This window comes from Gavialis gangeticus, unplaced genomic scaffold (genome assembly GCF_001723915.1).
Source record: "Gavialis gangeticus isolate Ggan-Ray unplaced genomic scaffold, GavGan_comp1, whole genome shotgun sequence".
NCBI classification, from domain to species: domain Eukaryota; kingdom Metazoa; phylum Chordata; order Crocodylia; family Gavialidae; genus Gavialis; species Gavialis gangeticus.
This window is the reverse complement of record NW_017729022.1, coordinates 153,592,903-153,608,681: the sequence shown is the minus strand read 5'-3', so window position 1 is coordinate 153,608,681 and position 15,779 is coordinate 153,592,903. Positions and strand designations below refer to the sequence as shown.

General features: G+C 37.6%; 1 protein-coding gene across 3 annotated transcripts in view; it reads right to left on the bottom strand.

Annotated features, from left to right (window-relative positions):
* Positions 1-15,779, bottom strand: part of LRPPRC (leucine rich pentatricopeptide repeat containing) — a 201,053-nt gene that overhangs the window by 84,511 nt on the left and 100,763 nt on the right. For all 3 annotated transcript variants that reach the window (XM_019516356.1, XM_019516358.1, XM_019516357.1), the window contains exons 24-25: positions 6,948-7,072; positions 6,183-6,289 (exon numbers count right to left, since the gene is read on the bottom strand). In XM_019516356.1, the coding sequence (XP_019371901.1) occupies positions 6,183-6,289; positions 6,948-7,072 (232 nt within the window). The remainder of the gene's footprint in view (positions 1-6,182; positions 6,290-6,947; positions 7,073-15,779) is intronic.

Here is a 15,779-nt window from a genome sequence, read left to right as displayed (position 1 = left end):
CCTCCTGATATCTAGCCTAAATCTACCCTCTGCCAGCTTGTGACCATTATTCCTGGTCACTCCTGGCAATGCTTGGGGGAACAGGGACTTCCCCAAGTGCCTGCTGGTCCCCTCTGACTAGTTTGTAACAGGCCACTAGATCCACCCTCAGCCTTCTCTTGTGGAGGCTGAACAGGTTCAGCTCCCGTAGCCTCATAGGGCCTGCCCTGCTGCTCCCTGATCATGCGAGTGGCCCTCCTCTTGACCCTCTCCATGTTGTCCACATCCCTCTTGAAGCGTGGCGCCCAGAACTGGACGCAGTACTCCAGCTGTGGCCTGACCAGCGCCGCATAGAGGGGGAGGATCATCTCCTTGGACCAGCTTGAGATGCATCTGTGGATCCACGACAAGGTACGGTTGGCCTTCCTGACTGCATCCCCACACTGCCGGCCCACGTTCATCTTGGAGTCAATGACAACTCCAAGATCGTTTTCCGCCTCTGTACTGACAAGAAGGGAGTTCCCCAACCTGTAGGTATGGTGCCAGTTGTTCCTCCCCAGGTGCATCACTTTGCACTTGTCAGTGTTGAATCCCATCCTTTCTCATCTGCCCACCCTTGTAACCTGTCTAGGTCAGATTGCAGCTTATTCCTCCCTTCTAGCGTGCCCACATCCCTCCACATCTTAGTGTCATCAGCAAATTTGAACAGGGTGCTTTTTACCCACTCGTCCAAGTCATTGATGAAGATGTTGAACAGTGTGGGCCTGAGGACCGAGCCCTGGGAACCCCTTTGTGTGGGTTGGCTGTGTGCATGCTGCGGCTGTGCACATGCACATGACGTTTATCAGCAACGTCAGCCAAAAAAAAGCCAATTGCCGATAAAGTCAATTTTCCTTTTATCGGTGCTGATATGATGTCGACTGATATATCAGTGCACCTCTACCTGCTAGTTTTAAGTTGTAGCATATACCTAGTTTCTTGCTGAGCTACAGGAGTTAACATTTGGGGACTCTGATGTGACATCATCTTCAAAGAAGCTATATACAATGGCTAAAGTTTTAAATACTGATATAGTTTCTCTTTGAAGGCATTTTTTGGGCAATTTCTGCACTCAACTTCTACAGACCAGATGAAGCCACTAATACTGAAAATGGATTTATCAGCACTTCTGCTTCACTGTAGGCATGGACTATGAAACACTGCTCAACTATGTTACAGAAAAAGCGTGTTAAGATTGGATCAAACCAAAAAAGTTTGACCAAAGATTTCTGAACCACTGCCAAAATATGTATTTTGGGAAGGGTGGCATATAAATCTAATCAATTAACACACATTTCCACATGAATTCTATGCAGTAAAAAACTAAGCAGCATAATTAGCTAAAAGAAAATTAAACCTCATTAGAAACTATTTCCTTAGTACAGACCAGTCTGAATGGATGCCTGATCACAAACTTCTGATAACAGGATTACCCATGATTAAGAAAAGCATAAAGGCTAGTCTGAAAAATGTTAACAAATAATTGTTTAAATAAGGAACTGTGTCTGAAAAAGCTCACAAACAGTATTAAGAGATGACCTAACATTTTAAACTGGGGACCACAACGAAGTAGTAGTCATAACCAGACTCTAACTTCTGTAATACAATCATGATAACAGATCTTTAGAGCAGTTGTTCCCAATCTGTGGTATGTGTACCACCAGTGGTACACAGGCCTGTCAGTGGTACACATATAAAGTAATTATAAAAAAATCTGTTAATGACAAAAATTTGCTGGTGGTTCTTAAGGCTGTATTGTTTTAAACTGGTGGTGCGCAATCTGTCAGAGTTTGGGAACTACTGCTTTAGCGAATAAACCTCCAAAGACTACCCTGAAAGGGACACATAAAAGGAGAAGATGGAAAATACCAAAGTAATTTTAATTTGCCTTCTCCATTCCTCTCACTGTGCTCAGCCGAGTCCCCAAGTATAAGTTAAAGCAATCTAATCTAAATAATGTTGTTATAACAGATGACAGTGATCAAAATGGTAGTGAGGATTAACAGTATGTACCCATGCCATGCCACCTCTGGTCTGCTCATAAGGAGAAAGAACAGTGCAACTGGTTGGTGTTGTAACCTCACCAGCACTGAGGAATCCCCTCAAGCTTATGCATCAGCCATCTGCAGCAGAAAATTCTGTCATCATGAACCAAAAACATCAAACCAAAGTACTAGGAAGCCTGTGGACAGAGCTGTTTCTTCAAGCCTCTCAAAATCAGAACCTGTACTACATTTACCTCAGCACCACATAACTTACATCTCAGGGCACCAGACGCCTCCAGCCACCATGAACAGAATTCTCTTTTAATGCTACAAGTGCTGCCCCTCTGCCCTGCCTTCGATTTTGTTCTCCTAAAATTTATATCTACATTTTCCCTTGTTCCTTTACCTTACCACTCTTATCTGAGTCTTGCTGATCCTCCCACACAGTGGTTCTCAACAAGGGGGAGGGGGATGAGAGATTTTCCAAGCCAAGCAAATGCCCCACACACTTGCTGCACAGTCAGATTGGGAACGGCTGTGGCACACATGCACTCTCCTGCCTTGGTAGGGTTCTCTGAGGAGCCTAAAGAAAGCAAGAGAGCCATATGCAGCCCTTCCCAATACAACCCAACACTTCTCCCAGAAAGAGCATGGGACAGTTCCAGCTGACCCAGACACCTGTTTCTGGGAGCTGCTATGCAGGATTGGACCAGGAATGGCTGTAGCACCAGCCAGCTTTCCTTCCTGCTTTAGGGTTACAAAGGCCTGGTTGAGAATCATCAAGGTAAGCTGATGCAGCACAACAGTGGTTCTCAACTGGAGATACCAGCAAATTCAAAAAAAGTTGGGGATAGGGTGCCCTGATTCCAGAAACGTTGAGAGCCACTGCTCTAACACAACCTGCTATTATCTACATGTATAGTCTTCAGGTTTCCACCATGATTTCATCCTTGTCCTCCACAAAATTAAACTAGTTAATAATCAGATAATTTCTGTTGCTTTTTTTTAAATTACAGGTTACCAGATATAGCCTCAATAACTCCATAACCTGATTTTTTGTATACCTTCCTGATACCTCCTCCATGCCTTTCTGACTAGTTACATAACTGAATTTTGTTCAAGAGTTAGGACACAGTTACAAGTCCTTTGGGGCAGTAACTTTTTTTTTAATTTATGAAGTATATCATACACATTTAGATTTTATAACACTAGGCTGAAGAAGTGATCTCCAGTAAGCAATAATGTATAGCCTCCACCCTTCCTAAGCAACAGCTTTCCATGGTAACCCTACCCTCAGCTTCAGTCATCATCTTTATTAACCCCTTAGATTTTTATAACCAGTGCTATTAGTTACGTTAGTCATATGACCACTCTAATGAGCAATGCACATCTAAGAGGATGGAAGTGCATCCTGAAGGACAGTTCACAACAGGTATCATTTTTGGCGTTTGGCAGCAAAGCTCTTCAAAAAAGACTAGCTCATAAGGTGACAGCCCAATTTTATGAGAGAAGGAAGCAGCCAGCCAAAATTCTGACCAATGAGAAGAGGAATTTGATTGAAAAAAATCTGAGTACAGCAGGCTACAGCCATCATATACACTACACTATGTACACTAACTTCAGCATCTAAAAAAACCAAGAAAGGCAAACCAAACAAAAAGGAATAATAAAAACTGTCTTCAGATTTTAAAAAAATCTGAATTTTAGGGCCATTTTTTTCTTTGTGGATAATTTTAACACTCATAGCCTTGGAGCCTGTTAATACATATATAATGCCCACATACATGTTATAGATATATGTATACATTGCTATAAATTCAGATGTTTAAACAAGTCTGTTGTACTACCTCCTAAACACAGGTACATACTGAATACTCCTGGTAATCTCTCTCTCTCTACAATAGGGGTTGGCAATCTGGATCTGGCCTGGTGGGAGCTCTCTCTGTGCCACAAGGGGGAGAAGTGGTGGCAGTGGACAGATCCTAGTGTCTGCCCATCTCTGAAACTGTTCTGTTTCGCCTTGAATTTCAAGGTTTTGACGGAACAGTGTTCATATCAAATTTAATTTAGATTCAAAATAGCTGTTCTGTTTTGCTTCATCAAAACAGCGAGGCGTTTCGACTCTGTTTCCTCGTTTTGCTAGATTGGCCAGGGACAGGGAGTCAGCCAACCCAGCTGGGCTGACTTCCCATCCCTGGCACTAGATCAGGCTGGGGCATCAGCCCAGCTGGGCTGACTTCCAGCCCCAGCATTATGGTCGAAATGTTGAAATGTTTCAAAAGTTGAAACTAGCCTTATTTTGTTTCAAGGCTGTTTCAACCTCAAAATGAAACAAAATGGCCAGTGAAATTTCACAGAGCCCTACTCTCTTACCTGTGCTAGGTCACACAGAGGTCTGAAAAAGGCTGCTGACTACTGCTCTACAAAACTTAACCTAGACCTTAACAGAAGGTAACAGCAGAAATTGTTTTTGCCTTTCTAGTTGATCAGTAGACAGTAAGACTGAATAGTTGTTGAAAACACTTTGTTCAGAAGAAATCTAGTCCATATACATTCAGATTACATCAAAACTTCTGAACGTTAAATAAGACTAGGAAATCCTAATCCACTAAGCATAAAAAGACAAGCGGAACTGCCAGATGTCCATCTGGTCTCTTGATAACAGTGCTGGGGTTTACGCCAGAATCCCTGCCTCTTGCTGGTATTTAAACATTTTGTTGTCAACCACCACATTCTTATTCTCAATTCTTAAAGAAACACCAGAGATAAATTGGCTACTATTTAAAATGTGTTTACTGTCTGATTTATAAAAAAATTAGAATTGCCTTTAGTCATTTGTTAAAAAAGAATAAATTAAACCCATGGGTTACCTTCAATGCAAAGAAATACCTTACACACACAAAGAAGTCAAAACCTATGAACAAACTAGGAAACAAAATCCTTTTAGTTCCAATGAATCATCTGTTAAAGCGCACACAGAAAAATCAAACATCTTATATTTGCCTTTGTGCTCATTCTATGTCTAAATCTCTACCTTTTCACCTTCTCCTTTCACCTGTCTCTTATACCAGTATATTTTAGTCACCCTCTTATTAAAATATTATTTTCCTGAAATGGCTCTTTTACCACTCATTATTGATATTTTTTTTACTTTTTTGTATTATTTGTATTTAAAAAGCTTTAAAAACACCAAAATCATCACTTCAAGAGTACTGCTTTCTTTTTCCCAGAACTGTACACCATTTTCCAAAAGGTATAATTTTGTTCCACCAAGAACAGCTAGAGCATATCATCTCATTTTTATGTAAGAAATTTTAATTCAGGTGAGGATTTCTGTTACCTCAAGTATAATATTTCTTCAAAAGATCACCCCAAAATAACTTTTTCTCTTTAGGAAAGAGAAGGGTAGAGGAAGCAAGGAAGGCATGGAAGCCAAAATGTCATACATTTTGCACCCCCCAAAACAGTGTTAGTTAGATGAATAATGCAGACTTTAAGAGAAAAAAAGAAAAAAATCCATACAAAACATAACCACGTTCAGAAGAAAAATAATCAAAATCTGAGCAGACTTTCCAGCTGCCCTTTTGACTTATCAATTTCAGTAAGCAAAATTTCAATCAAGTCAAGATAAAATATACTAATCCTAAATAGACCAAGTTTGTCACCTACCACTTCCTATAAGCTGCTTACTAGAGTAGGAAAAAAAAAAATCGCTAAATTAAATGCCAAACAGTAGCATACAGCACTTGTTTGGCTGATTAACTTGTAGACAAGCATTACAAATAAATCTGAGCCTGGTCTGAAGCAAATTAAATTCCAGTGCGTTTAAGAATAAAGAATTCCTTGGGAAAAAGGATTAGCAACTTTACATTCAGCAATGCTAGTTTAATTTAATTGTTTCACAGTTCAATATTTAATATGTAAATATTATTTTGATATACAACAGTGAATTTGAGAAAGTAAGAAAACAATTTCAATACACAACTAGACTGCCTCTCTTTTGAACTGTAATTATACACAATAAAGAAGCTGGACAAGTTCTTTTTTCCCCTTCATTATTGGGATTAAATTCTATTAACATGAATCAGAACAAGTCTAATTAAAGGTTAAAAAATTAATATTATTCTAATTAAGAGTCTAAATAGTGGCATGATTAGGGTATGGTAGTTAAAATCCCACCTCAATGATCTTCTGGGCCTTGCTGTATTTTCCCAGTTCCAGGAAGGCAAAGAGGAGATCATGGAGAACACTAATTTCACCACATTTTGTGCTGATGAAATCTATAGCTATATAAAAGAAAATTCAGTGAATTTATGTTTAATATACAAAAAAGCTTTTAAAAAGAAGCACTCAAAATAATCTCAAAAAGATTCCATACAACTTACAAAATATTAAGTGCTAAAGGAGCCATTTTCTGAAAATAGATACTAAGAATGATTACAAAAACATTACATGATCCTTTGTAAACTTGATATTTGACTCTTATTTCAAATCTTTTAACTCATGTGCATTATATCTTACAGTAATTACATTCAGCAGCATTACCAGATTGCAAATTGGCATTTTATATTTCTTCAGGGTGAGGATTTGCAATTTCTTAACCAAAGAATCAAGCACTGGGAGATAGGCACATAGAAAAAGTTATGCCTTATTAATATCAATAATATACACAGATAAAGCAGAATGCCTACCAATCTACCAGTATTTTAATTTTGGGATCCCCTTTGGTGATAGCTAGAGATCTGTTGGTGGAAGCATTTGAGTTTTTCTACATTTGAAAACCAGAGTCACTTTTTCAGTCTACAAAAGGGATGTCTTATCGAAGGATTTAGGTTATGTACATGTAAGCTCTCTCAACATGCCCTTCTTTCATTTACTCAACCAGATATACAGGTAAAACAAAAATACTCTAAATAAACTTAAATTTTACTATATCCAACTAACCTTCCTGTAGGATATCTGTATTTTCTGTCTCTATGCATCTACATAAGAATTGATGGGGTCCAGGCAAATAGTTATACTTCTGATGCCAGTGAATGAGAGTGTTTAGAGCTCCTCGCATGTCACCTCTTGAAAAAAGAAGTTGTACAATAAGATTAAAATAAGGAAAAAATACAGTTTATAAAGTTAACTCTTCATAGGAAGAATACATAGACATATTGTTTTAGTGTCCCTTGGTTTTCAACTAAATCCATGGGATCATAAACAGTGTGCAAACAAACTATTAATAATATGTTACTCATTCAAATCATTCTTTTTCACCTACCACCAAGCTATTTTTAGATGTAAATTCAAATGGCAAATTTGTAAATCTTCAACTGGTTTTGTGTTTGTCATAAATTAAGTTTTTTCCAGAGTCTTAGAGAAACACCAGCCACTATCAACCATAAGGACTAGATCTTCATTCTCAGAATTCTGAGTAGATTGTGTGACTTTTATTCACTATGGTTTAATTGTATTTAGAGGTCTGTACACCATGTAACAAGCTGAACCTAATATTTGCAGCAGTTCCCTGAATTAAGCCCACAACTGCAGCAGATTAGAAATGCCATGGCAGCTGCATTTAAGTATTAAAAACTGAAATTAAATTAGTAATGTTACCTGATATTAAATTTTGAGGCGCTTTCAATTTTTAAATGCTTTAACTAAGTACCCCACACTGCTTGCTAGAGTTCTTGTTTCACACCTCTTGCAGATACGAGCACAGACCACCACACTCATTTATATGTTTAGTGTTATTTCAAAACTGCGATATTTCTTTTTACATATTTGTACAGAGAAGATGGACTCTAAGCAGATCCACAAAGTTTGCTTTCCGTTGGATAATATACAGGTTCACAGGATATAGCCACAAAGCAACCTGGAATTTCAATATATTCTTTAAAAATATCCATTCATCCAGAGGTTTAATCTGAAGGATAAGAATTTGTACAGTGCTCTAAGAAACTTGGAGTGCTGTAACCATTTTAAAATAAAACAAACCAAATAGGATGGTTGTCTTGGGGACTTTGTAATGTAGCACCCTGGGGGCCAACCTTTTTGGCAAGAGTACCACAGATCAGTCCTGCATCTTCACTGAGTACCACTCCAATCTTCTTCCTCTGCCTGATGTGCTCTGCTTTCTGTCGTGCACCCTCTACCCAATCTGCTATGGGCTACACACAGGAGGCTAACCAATGCTACTTGTGGTACACATGCCACATGTTGACCCTGCCAATCTAACATAATATATACCAACATATCAGCTCAACCTGTACTTTGTAAGGTGTAGGGATTTCAGAAGTAGAAGGTAAGAAAGTTACAAGGAAATAGGAGTCTTAAGCAATGATTTGGAGAAGAGTCACCTACATAGAAGATATTTTAAAACAATTAACAAAGCAAAGAATTAATAATATTTAGTGTAATATTTGTGTGAGTGGGCCCCCCCCCAACTTTTTTGTTGACAAAATATCTTGCCAAAATACACAGAGATTAGGGAAAGTGGGTAGATGGGCAAGAAGAGTGTATTCTAAAAACCGTGTTACCGTAGGCTAGTGAACATTACAATTGCTGACTTGATACAGCGTAATAATTTTGAATTTTTTAGAAATTTCTGTTGACCACCTAAACAGTACTTGAAGTAAGGAAGCAATACTGTTAAACCAGCCTCTGCAAATATACGACCTTCTCTTCACTTTCAAAAATATTCTATTACATAAATGTTATTCCACTCTAGAAGGCGTTACTATTTTATCTGGATTAATATTTTAAAATCTACTAAAAGGTAAAATGCAGAAGTGTTAATTTAATTGCAATAATACTGACAGTCTGAAAATGAGTGCAACTTGATGGATCTCTACCTTATCCCCCTTACTAAACCCTGTTTACAGTGCATCTTCTGGCACCCCACAGAGTCATTTGAATTTTTGTCATTTGGGGTGAAGACAAAATTACAGGTTAATTTCAAAACTGCAAGTCGATGTTGCAGGCTAGATTACTGTCATACAAGAGAAATACTATGGTAGCTACCAGAGATGGATATAAAGCTTTATATAATCATTATTTTCTCCTGCTTTTAGATGCAAGTTCTGTTAACACCTTTAAAATCAGTTCTACAGAAAACCACTCTCAATTTCTTCTGGGGCACAACAACATTCATGTGTTCAAATTAAAGTTTTCAGTGGTAAATTCAGCTTTTCAAATTGATTCTCAAACTGCAATAGTATCATCTCAGCTGTATTCCCACAGCATTGAAGTGACTGTTTTTAGGTCAAAGCTATAAATAAATGAATGAATAATTGGAATGTCAATCAAATAGGGACATTAAGAGTTTTTGGTTTCTAAATGTATGCTTCCAAAGATGTTAATATGGTGTGTGCAGAATAAGTCAATGAAAGACAGGTAACAAAAATGGAAATATTACAAGTGTTATTATGGTTGCTGTTTATACCAGATATGGATGTACCCCATTCAGACCCCAAGCAGGTTTGCGCTTAAGGCAGCCAAACTTCTTACATGAATTCAAGATTATAGATAAAAATCTACTTCATTTGTCCAAATTCAATTCACTAAATGTTGCTACAAAGTTGCTATTCTTCAAGGTTAAACCACCATGATTTACTACAAAATATCTGTAAGTTAAACGCATATGACAGGTAGTCAGTGACTATTCAAAGCAAAAAAGAAAATAAACAAAATAGCAATACAAAAGTTTATAATAAAAATGAAATTGACTCAGTACTGTAATGACACCCCTCCCCACATACACACACACACCAGAAGACTTAAATGACTTTGTGCTTGGGTTAATGTGATTTACTCTAAGTCACAGTATCTGTAAATTCTTGTAAAAACTGCTTTAAAGAAAGTACACCTCCATGCATGAGTGTTACAATTCTGTCATAAACCTCAGCCTTTGCTGAAGTTCACATTAATTCTTCATTTTAAAACTATGAACATTTTCATGATTAACCTGTAGACATAATCAACTCATTTTAAAACAGGATGTGTGTTTGTGTATGTGTAACTGAATAGATATTATCTTTCTATGCCACATTCATCAACAGCCAAATTAAATGCCCCAGAGGATAATAAAATTGACTGAATTCCTGATCCAAAGCCCACTTTAATTAATGGAGCCAGTGATTTTAGCAGGTTTTAGGTGAGGTGCAGATCCAATATTCACAACTGCTCTCGCAAAACCGTGTCCATGTGTTAATCAAGAGAGGCGTACGTCTGTAAAAAACTCAGATGATCTATGTTTCACTGAACAGAAATGGTTTTGCTTTTACTGGTTAGCTATTCAAGTTTTATCTTCTTAATTATTATTGAAATGGCATTTGTCTTCCTTTTCTAAGGTATAAACCTACTCCTGTTTTTAAAAAAACTTCATATAAACAGTTGGAATATTGCTTCTCTCACTGAAAATGCTTTATTAAATAAAGACAGATGCATGCTATCATAACCTAAATGACAGAGGCAGCCTCTGGCATAAGTGTATTATGCTTGTCCCTCACATAATGACAGATGAGCCCTAACTCAGCATTTTCCCCTCAATTTAGACTTTTCTAAGTATAGGATGGAAGGAAGCAAGTTATCTTTTGCCTGGGGTGCTTGTGTGTTTCTTGGATGTTTTGGGCTCAATCCAGAAAAAATACCCATGAGTAATTTTATCCAGTGAACTCAGTAGGACTGTCTGCTCAGGTGAAGTTACCCACATGCAGAAGTGACTGCATAATCAAGTTCTGTAACAATGTACAGTACCTAAATCCTTCTCTCATACACCCATTTTAACTTCAAATAAAATAAGCCTCTCCTGTCTTGCTTCAAGAATATAGCTCTACACTTAACCCTTTTACTTACAACTTTCCTTACTTACAACCAGATAGTCTGCTTGATAAAAATAAGACTCCAAATATTGATTTTAATTGGAATGAAGTGCTGCAACATTATGCATAAAGCTTTAGTGAAGTGGCAATTTACCTAAGGGGTTTACTGATTGAAAAGCTCTCAAACCTGAAATCACTAGAGAGAGAGACAGACACAGAGAGAGACAGAGAAAAAAGGGATGGGGGGGCATGCGGGCGGACACTCTTAAAACAAATCCTCTGCAAATCTGAAGCAGATGTTAGCATGGAGGGAAATCAATTCAGTAAGGTACAATCAGCTTTACAAAAATTATTCTGTTAAGAGAATGGGCTCTTGAAAGAGCTAAATGTTTTTCTGTTCATCAGCTATACTGAGGAATCTTCAAGGAGACTGGTGTTGCAATTACAACTAATCCTCCCCAAAAAATTAACTGTGTTGAAGGCTTTGTAATTTCCCTAGGTACAATTTAGCTGTCACTTACTTTAAAATTTACTCAAACATGCGTTCCGAACAGCACTAACTTCACATGTCAAGTGCTTTCCAGCCAATTGAGTCTAAACTGGAAGTCGGTGTTAAACAACTGAATGATTAGACAAGATAGCTCATTTCCCTGCTCTTTTGTTCAGAATAAAATGCCACATTTACATTATCAGGCTCAACAGGATTTTCTGACAGAGGGAGAAAAAACCCTAGTGAACACTGTCCGTACTAGGCACATGAAGCCTGTCATTTACCAATCATCCTTCAAAAAGCAATAGCCATGAATGTAACTTAATTACGACCCAATGATCCTTGACGAAAAATCATCTTATCACTGTCCTGTCCCCCTTGGGCAAATGAGCCACTTTGTCCTTTGGCACTGATGATGCTAAATTCCTAATTGCAATAATGGAGTAAGAGAGCCAAATATCCTTAATTTCCTTGCAGCACTTAAGAATTTTAAACCAGGAAGAAAAAAAATATAAGGCAAATATTTGAAATAAAGATGCTAAAAGTTAGGGGGAAAATCCTATCCTTTAAGATAAGCAATAATTATCCTTTTCTAGTATTGCCTACTTTTAAAATAGCAAGGTAAAAGGTCACTAAGCTTTTAATATTTGCCATAGGATCATCTCTAACAAAGGAAAACACACGTGTATATAAACCCAGATGAGCCAGAAGCAAAACACAGTATTTCCATTACATCCACATACATGCTACATGAAGCTAATGAAATACATGTGTGCTTCCAAAGACTGGACTTCAAACTAAATCATCAGTGCTCTTTAATGGACAATATGAATTTAAGCTCTTGTTTATAGTATTTTAAAAATGCAATTCAACTGCAGTTTCAAGAATTTTTTAAAAATGAAACTCCCGATTAAACTGGATGTGTTTATTGATCTGACCAATAAAACCAAGTATTTTGCTCATGCAGATTAAAATTAATGCATGCTTTTTCTATTTAAAGTTCCCTGGAAATTTCTTCAGTAAAGTTGAAAACATTTTCAAAAGTATTAAAAAAAAAAACACCTGGGAGATTATAATATAACCTGAGGTGCTAAATAGTTTCATTTTAGAGGAAATGTATAAATATACATGAATTTATTGCCATGTCAGGAGAAGGTGAGAAGACTATCCTCCAGAACATTTTGTATGGTGCGATTCATAGCAGCTCTAAAAAGCAGGGTCGCCCTCTATGGCGGTACAGTGATATGTGCAAAAATTATATGAAGTCGTTCAATATCAACACAGAAAGCTGGGAGGAGTGTGCAGAATCTTGTCTGATTTGGAGGATACATCTGGCACTGGGAACAAGTCAACATGAAGGGGCTTGGATCCAGAAGATAGAAGCAAAGCAAGAAAGAAAGCAGCGTGCTGTAAATCTGGACTCCAACTTAGACAACATATGGATCTGCGTAACAAGTTGTGTTGCTTTTGGGCCTGTCAGATACAAACAGATTCATCAGACATCTGACTAGATCTTTTATGTGTACACCATGATCCAGAGGCTCAATGGTTGCCTGCTACAATTTCAAGCAAGTTTGTGCATTATAGAAAATTTACATTTAAATCTGTAAAATCTGCTCATATAACTATCTAGTAAGATCAAAAGCAGTAGCTATTGCAGCTGTTTTAGATCTCCTCCAGTAAACAAAGATTATCAAAGTACTGTGTAGCACACAAATAGATCAATGTCACAAACTTCTTCGCAGTCCTTTAAATCTTCTAGAGTTTCATTAGGTTTCCCTTGATAGTTGACAGAGAAGAATAAAGAACCAAAAAACTCCAGCCCCTCTCTCTCCACAGCAAACCTAAATCCATAAGGATTTTCATATTACACACTGTCATAGCATTAACCTTTCCCCATTATCAACAACTGGAAGAACTAGTTCAAACATAAGATAAGTTTTTTAACCAAAATTCAAGCTTATTATACTTCTGTAGAAGAGTAACTGGGTTGCTTAAAATTGAAACTTCCCAAGGATATTTTGCCATAACTTCCAGAGTTTATTATTTTGAAAAAAGGGACCAAAGAGCTGAAATGAGGGCTGTTCTGACATTCTTCCCAATTAATTTATATTTTGGGGGAAAAATTCAGTGCTCATACACTCATACAAAAGCTCACACTAAAAATGATTATTTTTAAAATCAAAATAAAAACTTCAACTTGGTGAATTATACAAGATGTATCGTTTATCTTACTTCTACAATAATCTGTTTCAGAAATTGGCAATGGCAATTTCCCAACCTATCTACCAAAAATAAGCAGCAGAAGGGAATATATTTTCTCCCTGTGTAAATTTGTCACCTCCTTGTTATATCTGCCAATATTTCAAAATCTCTCTCCTCTTTTCCTTTTCTATTTATTTAAATTAAGAATATTAGAAATGTGAGGACTCTGGAAAGATTGTGAATGACCTTAATAGAAGGAATGAGCATCTGGAACTGTCTTGTAAAATGTAAAAGTTTTTAGTTTAGGAAGATAAACATTGGTGATAAACAAGCTAAATGACTTCAACCTTCCAAAGAACCAACAGAGGTCCCTTTCCCCATCACTAATGGTGGGAATAAAAGAAAAAAAAAGGGGGGGGGGGAGAATTTCCCACTCTTTCCCACCACCCATAAAACAAATGAAACCAACATGTCAGTTTCACCAGACATTAGAAAATCCCACATATCATCCCACAGTAACATCAATGTACCCACAACTACTGCCCAGCACCTCATCATCAGGCTGCATGATCCAAGTTAACACCATGATCCAAGTCGACTCACTGGCACATAGCAAAAGTAGCAAATGAAATTATTTTAACACTGTAATCCTGTGTTTAGTCATACACAGCTTTCCAAAAACTTTTACCATTGCCAGAATAAAATGTGAGAGAATAAGTTACTTCTCTGCAAGTTAGCTGACTGAATTTTAATTGAGATTTAAAGTAAAATATTTATGTTATTAAAAAAAAAAAGGAAAGGAAAACAGGGTTACTGGTTACATGATACTTCCTGTTAAAAAAAAAGGGGATTCTTTTGTGGACTTTCCAAACATGCAGGAAATGAGCTCTCTTGCAGGAAGGCTAGTGGTGTCTATCCAAATGTTTCTGTGTTACAAAATTGTTCTTTTTCATTTAAAAAAAAAAAACAAAAAAAAAAAACCCCAAACACAACTACCCAATCTCAAAACCCCCAAAATTTTACCTTATCAAAAGGGAAGAGTTATATAGCTAAGCAGGCTTAGAAAACTTAGGAAATCTAAAAGCTGAATCTGTAACCACTACTATTGCCCCTTTGTACCTACAAAGAAATCCTTAACTACGTAATAATATACAATTAACAGGTATGTTATTCTGTAGTACTGCACACAACTCCGTAAGCAATGGTGCTGGACAGTAACTTATATTAAATATGCAGTAATTGTTTCTTACTAAGCAGTTCAAAGTGTAACAGCAAATATTTTCTGGCATGTAGGTCACTTATGATTTCAGGTAAGCTACCTTAAGAACTTAACCTGCCTTACCTACTAAATAACACCAACAAAGCTGAATAATGTGTAGTGCGTTACTGTTAGATCAATGTATTAAAATAAAGAAAATATTTTACCTTCTCTTACAAGACTTTTCCCTCTCCATCGCTCTCAAGAGATACCCCCCTCTAAAGAGATATTTCCCTCCTCTCTTGCTCTAGAGAAAGCATTTCCTCCCTTTGCCTAAGTGCTTTTCGACTCCCTTCTCAACTTTCCATATCTCCCTCTCGTGAGCTTCCCCCCCCCCGAGAGCCCTTCCCCCCTTCCTTGAGAGAGCACATCCCTTCTTCTCCCATCTTGACAGCCCATTCCCCCCAAGCGCTTCCCTCTTCCTCTCTGTCAAGCACTCCCCTGCTCTCTCCAGAGCGCTATTTGTCCCTTTCTCTCTAAAGAACGCTTTTCTCCTCCACCTCTCTGGAGAGCGTTTCCTTATTCTCTCTCTCGTGCGCTTCCCCACCAAAGTGTGCTTTCCCCCTTTTCTTTACAGAAGGGGGAGGGAATTAATTTGGCTATAGGACCACTTAATGAGAACTGGTATACTGCTGGTAGTCCTGCCCCCTGACAGGTGCCCCACCCCCAGTCCCCATCTTGGGACCAGAAGTCCTGCCTCCTACCCTCTGACCTTTGCCACTGGAAGTCCTTCCCCTTGTCCTTAAAAGTACTCCTTTTGGGAAGGGATTTTGCCATCTTGGAACAGGGAAAAAAATGATATGTTATTGTCAATATTTGATCTTTAGTATATATATACTTTTAAATTGTCCTGATTTCTGTGCTTTTGCATAGAGTATATAGACGCGATTGTATAATACCTCAAAACAAAGTCTTACTCTTGTATATTGTAGGGGGTATTAATGGGTATGGGGGAGGTTGTAGGGGGGTGTCTGTGGAGATGCGTGGGTGTGTATGGGGTTTGCGGGTGTGTATGG